Source organism: Carlito syrichta, unplaced genomic scaffold, assembly GCF_000164805.1.
Source record: "Carlito syrichta isolate Samal-C Ts95f unplaced genomic scaffold, Tarsius_syrichta-2.0.1 Scaffold274000, whole genome shotgun sequence".
Classification (NCBI taxonomy): domain Eukaryota; kingdom Metazoa; phylum Chordata; class Mammalia; order Primates; family Tarsiidae; genus Carlito; species Carlito syrichta.
The window spans coordinates 42,610-56,139 of NW_007218096.1; the positions used below are offsets into that span (position 1 = coordinate 42,610).

A 13,530-nucleotide genomic window follows, 5' to 3' on the forward strand; every position below is an offset into this window, starting at 1 on the left:
TGGGGGGGAGAGTGGGGAGAGGGTTGGTTGGCGGGGGCCGCGGGGGCACTGCTCCCAGTGAGGCCACTCCCTGCCCCTGTCCTGCCTCTAGCCCAGGCCTCCCGAAGGACCTCCTCAAAGCTTTCCTCCTCTCTACCCACCAAAGCAATGTTTCTAGATCAGACTCTGCCAGCTGTGCATCTACTCAGAGCTTGCCCTCTGGGTTCAGCCTCCTCAGGCCTTGCTGCCGGGGACAGTCTTCCTTGTTTGGGATTATTTCTGCCCAATATCTATTTTCTCCTTCTTCCTTGTAACAGCCCAACTGTATTCAGGGTGGCAATGTGCCCCTAAAAGGTGACTTTCCCCAGCCCTCCCATGATGCTCTGCTGGCCACTGACATAGAGCAGAAGCTGTTAAATAGGACTGTTTCTTAAAAAGGAGACAGACAGCTGTTGCCTGCCCCTTTCTGCTGCCTAAAATGTGTGTGATGGCTGGAACCACAGCAGCCATGTTGGGTCATGAGGTGCCTTTAACAATAGAAATCACATGCTCTGGGTGGCAGAGACAACAGCTCCCAGAGGCCATTGTGGACTGACCATGCTGTCCCAGGATGGCCTGCCCAGGGTTCCTTTTTGTGAGAGAATGAATCTATATGGCTTGAGTCCCTGGGGCCAGTGCTGTGACTTGCAGCTGATGTTGTCTCACTGATACTGCTTTCCTTCCTTAGGGAACCCTGGCCTGGGGGTCCGGCAGCCGCCGCCATGTCAGGGTATCAGGCAGCCTTTCCTGCCGCAGACACCCCTGTGCTAGGCTTCTCCATACAGCCTTCCATGCCCTGTCCCTTTGCAAATCAAGACCTGGATGTTTTCCTCTATGTGACTCAGCAGAGGGGTAAGGAGCCGGATGCCAGCCCTACGGTGTCTGCATGGTGGCAGTATGGCCATCCAGGACAGGCCTTTCTCAACTGGCTTTCCACCCCCTCCCATAACTGGCTCTCCTCATTTGGAGAGGTGGGGGGTGACAGTGGGCTGGGCCCTCTGCAGGGGGACTCAGACGCACTCGTGCAGGGCATGTCCAGGGGGTCCAGGTCGGCTCTGTAGTAGCCGTTGCGGCAGACACAGTTGATGGCCCCTTCGGAAGTGGTCCGGCTGTTGATGGGACAGTGGGTGCAGGCCTCGTCCCCTTGGTTGGCCTTGAAGGTTCCTGATGGACAACCTGGGAGAGAAGACAGGGACAGTCACCAGGGAAGCTGGATTCAGAGAGGCCATGGGCCATGTGGCCTCACGGAGGGGCCATTCATCCCCACAGAAGGGCTGCGTAGCCTCATGGAGGGGCCACTCGGTTCCGTGGAGGGACCACAGGGCCTCTTGTGGAAGAGCCATTCGGCCCTGCTTTAGGCCCACACAGCTTCGCGGAGGGGCCCCGTGGCCGCGTGGAGGCGCCAGCCTTGCCAACGGGCCACGCGGCGTTGCAAGAGACCTACAGCATCACTCCTGAAAACCCCCTCTCCCGAAGCGGCTGGGGTCTCCAGCCCAGTGCGGCAGTTCCAGCTCCGGTCCTGCTACCTGACTCCTCATCCCTGAGGCTGTCTGTGGGTTCAGTCAGGGCTCCCAGCCGTCACCCCTCACTCATTCATCCCAGTTGGCTGCGTTGACCCCTGGGGTCACTCCTGACCTTGCCAGGAGGCATCTGAAGAGGTCTGGGGCAGCGTGCATGGTCCGTCTTGCTTTCGAATGTCCGGCCCTGGCTCTTGTCACTGGGTCCCTGGCTTCCAGACAGTTGGGATAATGATATTAGAGCAGGCAAGTCCTAGGGCCACGCAGGGTATGCAGAGAGGCCCGGCAGGAAAAGGACACGGCCCTTGGGGTCAGACAGATCTGGCTGGAGCATCTGCTGTGTGGCCCAGGCAAGTGGCTTAACTACTCTGAGACTCAGTTTCCCCATGTGTGGACTTACGATTCCAAGGCCCGCTGTGATATTTCACGAACGTGTGTAAGGCACAGGGCATGAGGCCTTGCAGAGTAGAGGTGACCAACGAAGACAGCAGCTGTTAGATGTGGTGTTTGATCCATTTACTAAAACGAAGGGGGCTGCAGTACCAGGACCGGCCGAAGGAGGGCAGTGCTTGCACTCAGCCTGCATTCGGCGATCTGGGTTCCTCCTTCCAGAGGCAGTGACCTCCATCCCTGCGCTGGGGTCCAGGCCTTGCAGCTCTGAGCATGGGGTTGCAACCACCCTGTGTGCGCATGTCTTTGAATCCACCCTCCCCTCCTCCTGGCCCTGGGCTGGGGATCAGGAAGCTGAGTGTCTCAGCCCTGCCCCTTCCAGGCTCCGCTGACTGGGGCTCACCACCCCAGCTCTGCTGTGATGCTTCGGAGGAACTGGGCAAGGGACGAGAGGGTGGGCGAAAAAATGAAATCCAGCTAAGCCCTCCACAGGCCGGGGGCCCTCCCCTGGCGTACATTTCATGCCTGGGTACTGTGTGTTCTTTGGCAAGTGACTCAACCTTTCTGAGCTTCGGTTTCCTTGTATGTAAACAACATAAATTTCCCTAATTCATTTTTCCAGCCCTAGTCCTCAAGGCTCTACTTCCCAGTCCAAGTCTCAGCCAACCACCCTCCCCCAACCCCTCAACCAGCTCTGGCTTCAGGGAACCCGCCTTTCTCGGTGCCTGGAACCTCGCTTACATCCAGAGTGCTTTACTCCTCTGCCACAACTATTCATCTAGGGATCTCCTGGCCATACTCAGCGCCCCCAGGGTCAGAGCCATGTCTGATTCACAGCTGCGTGCCTGTGTCCAGCTCAGGACCTGGAACCCAGCAGGTGCTCCGTGAATGCTTCTGGAAGCTGTCTGATGAAGTGGCAAGAGTGTGGACCTTGTGGATCACGTGAGAAGGAAGGCAGTGAACACAGCGGTTGGCACGAAGGCTGTGGCAAACCCCAGATACACCTATGTGAGCGGTGCGACCCTGCAATCCATTTACACGGTTTCCTTATCTGTAAGATGGGGCAACAGTATCTACCCCTAGGTTTACTGTGAGCTCTGCATTGGATAGCTTATGAAACATGCTTAGCAGATGTCTGGCTCAAAAGCAATCTGCTGAGTGACCTTGGACAAGTTGCTCGACCTCTCTGAGCTGGTTTCCTCACTGGTAAGAGAGATTCTACCACATCAAGCGGCCATGAGGATTGCAAGCAATGACCACAGAACCTGGCACAGGCTGGGGAGGGGACGCGGCCATGATCCCAGGGCTCACTGGATGAAGCAGGGTCTCAGGGAATAAGCCAAGGATACGTCTCCCAGGGACACTAGCAGATGGCAGGGTCCCTGAAGCCCGACGCTTCCTGTCTCTAGAGGGGAGCTTCCGGAAGGTGGGCCAGCCAAAACGGCAACCACACCAATCAACAGCTGCCTTGGTTGGTGCCACCCAGGCCAGGCCCCCGGGGGAAACTCAGCCCAACTGAGAGGGGCACAGGACTTAGATACAACCAATAGGCCAACGGGTGCCTCTGGGCCTCCGTTTAAAGATGGGGAAACCAGGGCCCCAGAGACACACTGTACAAGCGGCTAGCATTTACTCAGTACGTACTAAGTGCCAGTGGGGCCAGGACTCTACTCACATTAACTCCTGGAAGCCTCACCCACCCTAGGACAGAGGTAACTGACGCTAGCACAGCCGTTTTTGGATGTGGGAGAGCAAGGAGAGGTAGAGGAATTTTCCATGCATGTGGGGGCACAGTGGCAGAGCTGGAATTCGATCCCAGGCGGTTCGGCTCCGAGGTCACTTCTGTAACCATCACACTGGACTGCCTTGAAGTGAATGACTTTGCATTGACAGCCCATAGGCACTGGGCGGGGACTGGCAGCTCCAGCCTTGGGGCACTCATCCAGAGCGATCTCCATGCTGCCACACTGGCTCTGGGGCCCCAGAGTCCTCCCGCCAGCTCTTGCCATCCTCTCAGGCGCCGGCCCTGCCCTGCTGATTGGATGGAGAGGCAGCCCCACCAGCCTGGCACTGCCCTGGCTCCTGGGGCAGCTGAGACATGCAGGCTGCAGCCCTGAGCTGGTTGAGCCACAGACCTCTCTGAGCCTCAGTTTCCTCCTCTGTAGAACGGGACACAGGGCTCCGGTGAGGGTCTGGAGCCATCCTCATAGATGGTGTTGGTCCCAGGATTGGGATCCTCCTGGCCTCCTCTTTGGAGAGTGCCAGCCCGGCTCAGCATGCCTCTCCATCTGCTGGGCATTCCCTGGGCACGGCTGGCAGTGGCTGCTCCTGCTCCCCTCAGTGCTGTGCCAGCCCCTCCATCTGGACCTCCTTCCTGGGGTCCTCTCTCCGTCGCGGTGTCCTGGCCTCTCCTCCGACTCCCCAGGCCGCCCGTCGTCAGCTCTGCCACCCAGCCAAGCTCCCACCAGGCACTGCGTCGTCCCTGTCTTGGTGATAAGTTCGTGAAACCTGCCCGTCTCTGTCCTGGGAGGTGGTTTCCTGACCCCTCCCGCTCCTCTCCCCCCCACCCCCCGCAGTCAATCAATTACCAGGTCTTCCCTCCTCAGCAGTGTCTCCTCTGCAGCCCCGCCCGCAGGCAGCTAGAAAGCTCTTTCCACCCGCTCCTCAGCCTCCAGCACCATCTGGTCTCCTCCCGTCCGCCCTCCAGAGCCAGCTTTCAAGAGGACGGACACTTCCAGCCACTTAAAAACCCACAGTGGCACCTGCGCCGGAATATTATTCGGCCATAAAAAAGAAGGAAGCACTGACAGGCTGCAGCACGGGGAAGCTTGAGCACACTGTGCTCTGTGCAGCCTCAAAAGCATGGCTCCATTTACACGACGGATGCCCAGCATGGGCACATCCGAAGAGACAGAAAGTCGATGTGTGGCTGCCAAGGTGGGTCAGGGAGAATGGGAGTGACGGCTGATGGGTAACCTGGCTTCTTTCGGGGTGATGAAATGTTCTGAAATGGACCGTGGTGATGCCCGCACCGTTCCGTGAACGCACCCAAGCCCATTGATTGGCACGGTTCAAATAGGTGAATTGTGTGGAGTGTGGATTACATCTCCAAAAGCTGCTATGAAAAAACATCCACGCCGGCTCACCCCACACCTGCCAGTCTCTCCCACCTCAGTGCCCAGTATCCACCCCTGGTGCTTGGCACTCCCCTGCCCTCAGCGATGCACAGTGCCTGCCCCAGCCCCCCCCACACCTCTGACCCTGGTCCTTCTGCCCTCCACCATCAGGGAAACTCCTGCACCCTTTAAGATATCACCTCTTCTGGCAGTGGCTTATACCTGTAACCCAGCACTTTGGGAGGCCGAGGCGAGAAGATCGCTTGAACCTGGGACTTCAAGACCATCCTGGGCAACCTAGGGAGACCTCGGCTCTAAAAACAATACAAAAAATTAGCCAGGCATGGTGGTAGCTGAAGTCCCAGAGACTCCAGAGGCTGCGGCGGAAGGATCACCTGGTTCCAGAAGGTCGAGGCTGTGGTAGCTGCGATCGTGCCACTGCCCTCCAGTCCGGGTGACTCAGAAACAAATAAGCAAAAAAGCCTTCGGTTTTCCTAGGAAGCCTTCCCTGACCTCTGGCAAGGTTTCGGTGCCTGTCTTAATTACTTACCACCTACCTGTCCACCTGGCTGGACCGGGAACTCCCAGGACAATGCTGGGAACTCCCAGGACAATGCTGGATAAGAGCTTCCAGGCCATCCCCGTAGCTGACAGTCAAGAGGAGGCCCAGAGAGGAGCACAGGCAGATTGGATCCCAACTCCCTGCGCACCTGTGAGGTGTTTGAGGTTTGGGGCGGCCGCCCACCCACAGGGCCCCAGGGCCCACTGCTGTCGCTTCTGGGGCTGGGAAGGCACCATCCTGCCAGCATCCGAGCACTACGGGCAGACGCGGAAATTAGGAGACCTGAAGACACAGGCGCTGGCAGCTGCACCCCGACAGGTATGGGACCGGGGGAGGTCTGCTCCTTTCTGAGACTCAGTCTCCTCATCTGGAAAGGGGGCTGCTGATGCCCGCATGGCATCATGACAGCGGGAGCCTCTGGATGGGTCTCCGCTCCACCTTGGCCTCCCTGCCCATCCTCCACAGTGACCTGTTTAAAATGAGCCAGGCCTGCGGCACCCTGCCTGAACCCATCTCTTGGCTCCCACTGCTCTTAGAATAAACTCACACACTAGCCCAGCCACAAGGCCTGTGGGGATGGCCGTGATGGTCTCCTGGTCCTCTTCCTGCTCTGCAAGCTCACTTTACTCACCGTGCTCCTGCTTATGGGTCCTGGGACAAGTCCCTCCCTCCAGGCCTTGTCCGGGCTTTGTTCTCCCTACCCTTCTCACGGCAGGTTCCTTTTCTTCCTTCAGGCCTCTGTTTAAACATCACCTCCTCCGGGAGGCCCACCCTGACCACCCTGGCTAAGGCAACTCTCTCTTGCTGTGTTCCTTCTCAGTCTGTTTCCTTCACTGACCTTCATCACAATTTGTAATTATATTAGAAAACAGGGTCAGGTGTGGTGGGTCACGCCTGCAATCCTAGTGCTTTTGGAGACTGAGGTGGGAGGATTGCTTGACGTCAGGAGTTTGAGACCAACCTGGGCAACATAGAGACCCCTCTCTCTAAAAAACTTAAAAAAAAATTTAGCCAGGCATGGTGGTGCATGCCCATAGTCCCAGCTACTCGGGAGGCTGAGTCAGGAAGATCGCTTGAGCCTAGGTGTTTAAGGTTACAGTGAGCTATGATCGCATAAGTGCACTCTATCCTAGGTAGCAGAGAAAGACCCTGTCTCTAAAAAAAAAAAAAAGAAGAAAAAGATAAAGAAAAAACTGTTTATACACTTGTGTGCTGTCTTTTCCCTACACTGGAGGTACCTGGGGAGAGGAAAGGGAACTGGGCTTGTCTGGTTCTCACTGGCTTTCCAGTCCCTGGCAGAGCAATGAGCACACAGTAGATACTCAATATATAGGCTGAATGAGCAAACATGCCCCTTACAGGGTGTTGTGAGAATCAGATGAGAAAGTGGGTGAGAAAATATCTACCTAGCTGGGCGTGGTGGCTCAAGCCTGTAATCCCAGAACTTTGGGAGGTGGAGGCAAGAGGATTGCCTGAGACCAGCCTGGGCAACATGGCAAGACCTCGTCTCTATAATAAATTAAAAAAAAAATCAGCCAGGTGTGGTGGTGCATGCCTGTGGTTCCAGTTACTTGGAAGGTTGAGGCAGAAGGCTCACCTGAGCCCAGCTGGTTGAGGCTGCGGTGGCCATGAGCATGCCACTGCACTCCAGCCTGGGTGACAGTGAGAATCTGACTCAAAAAAAAAAGAAAAAGAAAAAAAGGAAAATATCTAGCTAATAAATGCCCGTATGGGCATTGTCAGTGTCACTCTAATCTCATTAGGGTGCCATTAATGCGCAGAGCCCTCTCTGCCTGTCACTTGGTCCCCCCGTGGTCCTCCCAGGGGCCTGTCCACGTGGGTGACTGAATCATTCTGGTTTTCAAAAGGCACATCCCATATTCCAGAAACTCCCTGAGGGTTTGGCAAGCCGAGAGGGCTGACTGCCCTGCTGCACATGTCTTCAGCTCCACCTGTCACCTGGCATCGGTTTGTGGTCTCTTGGATGTCCTGGCTGTGCACACTGGCCCCTGGCCTGAATGCCCTTCCCCCATCTCACTGCCCCCCTGGACTGGCGAAGCTGCCGTGTGCACCCGCCCTGGGGGGCCTGCCCTCTGCTCCCTACAGCAGCCCACTCAGACCTCCACTGCAGTGGCGAGTTGGTAAATGGGCAGTTGAAGGGGGAAAGGCCCCACTGGGTGTGTCTGCCGATTTCTGTGGTGTAAATATTCCCATGAGAGCACATTTTAGCTATCACCTTGAGATCACTGACCCTGGCTGGAAAGAAATGCACACAGTTGGCTCTCACAAGCCCGACCAGCACAGACCGCCCTGGCTGCCACTGGACTCGCGTGATCTGTGACTTGGCCCTGTCCTGCTGTCTCAGCTGGGGTGGGGGCTGGATCTTTAGTCTCTGCATTTCCAGCGCCTGGTCCAGCACCTGGTGCACAGTAGGTGTGCTCTGAATTCAGTTTGCTGGGTGAAGACAGGTGTGTCTCCCAGTGGACAGAGCGCAACTCCAGGGTGGGTCTGTGGTGCGCACGGGTTGACGAACACAAGATGCTGAGCACATACGGCAAGTGCCTCGGGAGTGTGGCCCATCACCCTCATCCAACTCGTAAGGATGACTCCCACTTACTAGGGGCTCTCCAGATGCCAGGCCTAGCACCAAGGGCCTCACATGGACCTCTCACTCATTGTACATGATCACCCTCCAATAGAGGCACCATTATCACCCCCAACTTATTGATTGATTGATTTTTAGAGACAGGGTCTCCTTCTGTTGCCCAGGCTGGAGTGCACTGGTATGATCATGGCTCACCACAGCCTCCACCTCCTGGAGGACAGGAGTTCAAGGCCTCAGCCTCCCGAGTAGCCGGGCTATAGGCGTGTGCCACCATGCCCAGCTAATTGTTTTATTTTTTTTAGAGATGGGGTCTCACTATGTTGCCCAGGCTAGTCTCAAACTCCTGGCCTCAGGCGATCCTCCCACCTTGGTCTCCCAAACTGTTGGGATTACAGGTGTGAGCCACTGTACCCAGTCTATCCTCATTTTAAAGGAAAGCAATCGGAGGCACAGAGGGGGTGAAGTGACTACCCTAAGGTTACACAGATAGCAAATGGCAGAGCTGGGGTTGACTTCAGGACTCCGTGATTCCATTGTGCTCACTACTGGTCACAGGAATCACGGAGTGGTTGGGCGTCTAGGTTGGACACCACCTTGTCAGGCCTACTGAGGAGACGCGGTTGTCTGGGGCCACTCAACCGGGCAGAGGCAAAGACTGGCCCTCAGGCCCAGGACTCAGGGCCCATAGCAGCTGGCCGGCACTCGCCTTCTGCAGTCGCCCAGAGCCTTTGGCTGGGCAGCCCAGGGCAGGGATGGCAGCCGGCCGGGGAAGGGGAGGGAGGATTACAGGGAAACAGATTTTCTCCCCGCCTGCCCCCTGGGCTCCGGGGAGAGGTGATAATTGACCGAGTGAGCCCTGAGTCAGGCCGAGGCAGGGCTCCATCTGGGCCTGGCACGGCGGGACTGCTAATTGGCATCGGGTGATCCTCAAAGCCTCAATGGCTGGCCTGCTGCCTCCGCTCCCCCCTCCTCCCAGGGCCTCCAGTTTAATCCCGAAGACGACTGATGCCACCTCGGAGTCAATCACTTGGCCAGGCCCAGTGTGCCAGGCCATGGGGGCCTGGAGGAGCACCTCTGTCTTCCTTGGGGCCCCGGGGGCTGGGGGCTCCGTCTGTGGCTCTGGTCGAGGTGGCATCTAAAAGCGTTTGCTCCTCAGGGTCTGACTTCTACTTCTTGCATCCTGAGCAGGAGGGCTGATGAAACTGAACCCGGGCCAGATTCCAGTCCTGCCTCTCATGAGCTATGGGACCATGGGCAAATTATCTGGCCTCTCTGTGCTTCAGTTTCCTGTCTGTACAATGGGAATGATAATAATACCGACCTTATGTCTGTTGAGAAGATGACACGAGCTAGTAAGAGTGACGCCTCGGAACAGTGTCTGCCTGGCACACGTGACATGCTCTATAGGAGTTGGCTATTATATTCATTCGTTCTTGGCCACCCCATACCCTGTGCTAAGCCCTGGAGATATTGAGACGAAACTGACAGTCCCTGTCCTGAGAAGCTCAGGGCCAGCTGGGGAGACGGTGGGTTGTGAATTTATACAACAGGCATTTACTGAGTCCCTTGTGTGGGCCAGGCACGAGGCTCCAGCCCTGGGACATAAGAGGCCACAGCTAAGCAAGGGCTGGACACTGACCTCTCCCCAGGCCAGCCTGCTGCTGCTGCAGGCAGAGGGAACACCCGGTGGACCCTGGGATCAGCAGTGCCAGGCTCGAAGTGCAGCCAGCCTCCTCCTGCCGGGCGATCTCCAGGAAGGACGTGCTGGGCTTGTGTTCCCTGGATGGAGAAGAGTCTGGCCCGGGGTCGGGGATTGCTGGCGTGGCTTCTGTTAGCTCTATGGGCCCAGGCTGCTGCCTGTCTACTCCAGGCCTCATTACAACTATTCCAGGGAGGCTCTGGCTGGGACCTCCAGGGAGACCCCAGAGCTGGGCTCTCACACTCTCCTTGAATTCCTTCGCGTATTTCTAGGGGCTCGTGCCGTATGTATGTTAGGACCAGGCTAGTGGTGTTCTTGCGACTGGGTGGGAGGGGTTTTGGGTCTGTCTCCTGCAAAGTGGCTTTTGCATTTTGCACACCTCCTGCTTTTGTCGCCGAGGTAAACCCAGCAGAGTCAGTTCCCCCTGGGCAGGGCTGGCAGCACACCTAATCCTCCCTACCACGGGCAAAGCCACGCAGGAAGCCAATGGCCAGCTCCCAGGATGGAGTGGGGGGCTTCTAATCACGGTAAGCCTAGGATGCACCCAGTGCTGAGCCCGGAGTCCCCACCCCATGCCCTCACCCATCCTGTGCGGTGGGAGGTGCCCTCCCTATTTCAGAGATGAGGAAACTCAGGCTCACAGAAAGCACCTGCTCAGAGTCACACAGACTTGGGGCCAGAGCTGTGCCTCCACAGTCCCTGTTTTTCTAACACGCCTGCCCCCAAGGCCCTCGGTGGTTCCACTTGACGAAGGGGTTCCCTCCCTGCCCATGCCTTCCTTCCCTTCTCCTTTCTTCCCTTGCCTAGACAAGACAGGTTAAGCCCAGGGCCATCCCCTGCTGGGGGAGCTCCCACTGGGACCACCCAGGGGATGTCAGTCATCCTGCCCACTGCCTGCCCCTGCCAGGACCGGCTTTGTGGCAGCCCGCCAGCAGCTGGCAGGACCACAGAAATCAGAAGGCAGCGGCAGGAACCGCATGAACACGCCTCCCCTTGGCCTGAGGGGCACCGGGCCTCGCCAGCCCCCACCCCTGCCACCTGCCGTGTCACTCCTCTGCTCAGGACTCTCAGGTGGTTCCCTTGTGCCAGTGGAGTGCCAGCTTGCCCAGCCCCCTCCCTTCACATCCACCTGGCCAGCTTCAGTGCCACATGCCCCCAGTCTCACCTGAGGCTCCAGCCCCCATGGGTGCTGCCGGTTCCCTGAACGAGCTGTGCTTGGCCTCAGCTCTGGGCCCATGCTCGGGCAGGACCCTCTGCCTCCCACACTGCCCCTGCCCAGCCTGGTCAACTCCCTCTCATCCTTCAAATCTCAGTCACAGTCCAACTGGTCTTTTGGTTCCTCTCTTAGGCTGTCATCCCTGCCAGGGCTGGGTCTGGGGTTCTCTCCTGAGCTCTTGGAGCACTGGGCACTTTTCTCTGCCACCACAGGGATGGATGGGGTGGCAAGTGTCTGCTTCTCCCACCAGGCTGTGAGCACAGTGATGGTGACGGCAGACGATCTCTTAGCCCTGTTGTCTGGCCGAGACATGATGGAGAGGAGACCTCAGGAAATGTTTGCTGACTGACTGACGGAGACACAGAAAGGTGGAACCTTGTGCTTAAGGTGGCTCAGCTTGTGCATGGACTGGGGAATTTGTTCGAGGCCTCTGGAACCCCCCGGAGCTGCTCCCTGTGGCTCTGGTGATAGACTCTCAAGGCATCACACCTTTGTGCTTGGCATCTGGTTAACATCTGTCTCTCCCCATCCAACTCCTCTTCTCCCTGCCCAGCTGTGAGCTCTGTGGGGGCAGCCACCACGCCAGCCCTGCTGACTGCCTGGCACAGAGCTGGCACATAGCAGGTACTCCGTGAGAGCTACCTGAATGGGAGGCTCCAAGACCTGAGGTCCCTTGGCCCGAAGGCCGAGCATCCAGAACTTTCATGACTGCAGCGTCTGTGTTAGTGGGATGGAGCTCACGGGAGCCCGACACTGAACCCCATAACCTCAACAGCAGGCAAGGGCGTTCTCCAGCTGGCCCGCCCAACCCTGGCCCCCGCGACCTCCCGCCCGTCCCTGGCCTCCCCTCGTCCTCTCCTGGCTCCCCGCAGTAGGGGCCGAGTGCTCCCTCCCTCCCGGCAGCAGCCCCGTTCCTCCAATTTCCTCCCAATTAATCAAGCTCTGAACTTTTTAATTATCTGCCTGCAGGGTGACTCCCCACTCTGGTGAAGCAATTAAGAGAGGACATTTCCAAGTGTCGTGCGGCTGCCGGCAGCGCTGACCAGCCCTGATGGAGGAGCTGGTGACGGAGGGCTGGGCAGGAACCTTCCCCCGAAGTGGGCGGCAGGGAGGCCGACCTGGGGTCTGGGTTGGAGCTGCTCTGGGCATCTGGGGCCACATGGTGCAGGGGCCCGTCATGTTCACTCCACGGCTCTTTCTCGGTAGCTTGATTCTGACATTCACGTGCTGGACGCCAGGTTGGGGGCTTTGCCATGTTGCCACACCTTCACCCAGCCCTGCGAGGGGGAAATGTGGTCTCTTTATTTCAGAGATGAGGAAACGGAGGCCTGGAAGCATGAGGCAACACCAGAGACAAGCTGGATTGGAGGCCAGCTCGGCCTCTCCAGCCTTTCAACTACTGTCTCTGAGAAATCAGTGTGTGGGCTGTAGCAGTGCCCAGGAAATCAGTCCCGGGAAAGGGAAGTGGGTCCCTCCAGAGGCGATGTCTCAAAGCCAGGGACATGCTGAGGAACTCGGACTCTGCGAGCAGGGCTGCAGCGGGGAGGGTGGTGCAGTCAGAGGGAATAGCCAGGGCCAAGGCACGGAGGCGTGAGGCGGCGTGGTGTGTGTGTGTGTAGCTACAGATAGTTCAGCGTCGCTGGGGTGAGAAGTTCAAGGCCGGGAGCTGAGGCTGGAGAGGGAGGCGGGGTCTGGGGTGCTGGAAATCAGTAGAACCTTCCTTATCTTCTGGGTTAAGCTCCTAATTTCATGACTACAGAATACACTGCCCACCTAAGGTCACACAGAGGGGGTGGCTGACAGAGCTGCGGCTGCACCCAATTGGCCCAACACCCAGACTCGGAAGGAAAGAACAGGACCAGGGAGGGAGGGCATGGCATGGGGGCAGGAGCCTCCTGACTGGCTGCCTGGCTTTTGCCCTCTACCCCGACTCCCACCCACTCTCCTCCCTGCATTCTGCCTCCACCAGCAGCCAGAGGGGTCCTGAGGCCCAGGAACCGGTTCATGCAGCTGCCCTGCCCAAGGCCTGTAGCCGCCTTCCTTGGAGTAAACCCGACAGCTAGCACAGCCTCCTTGCCCTTTCCGAACTCGCCTGCTCCTGCCCTGCCTCTTGTCCTCTTCACTCCAGCCACGCTGACCTCCTGGCTGCCCTGGCGTCCACCAGGCTCCTGTCAGCCTCAGGGCCTTTGCACATGCTGTTTCCTCTGCCCAGTTCAAGTCATAGCTCAGCCGCTCCTTCCTTTGCCCTTCTTTGAGCCTCACCTCCTCATCTGCAACTGGGGTTAGTGCCACACACCCCACCCTCCCGAGAAAACGGGAATGACTGGGAGCCCCTCACAGCCACAGGGCTTGTAAAGGTGGGGCCTCCCAGCCTAGACTCCTCGGGAGGCCCAGCTGCTGGAATAGC

General features: G+C 57.9%; 1 protein-coding gene across 1 annotated transcript in view; it reads right to left on the minus strand.

Moving 5' to 3' along the window:
• The window catches only part of LOC103254244 (ephrin type-B receptor 2), a gene marked incomplete at both ends in the record, with an annotated part of 120,857 nt that overhangs the window by 42,601 nt on the left and 64,726 nt on the right, over window positions 1-13,530 (minus strand). The window contains 1 exon segment of the mRNA XM_008052379.2: window positions 1,039-1,194. Within this exon segment, the coding sequence (XP_008050570.2) occupies window positions 1,039-1,194 (156 nt within the window).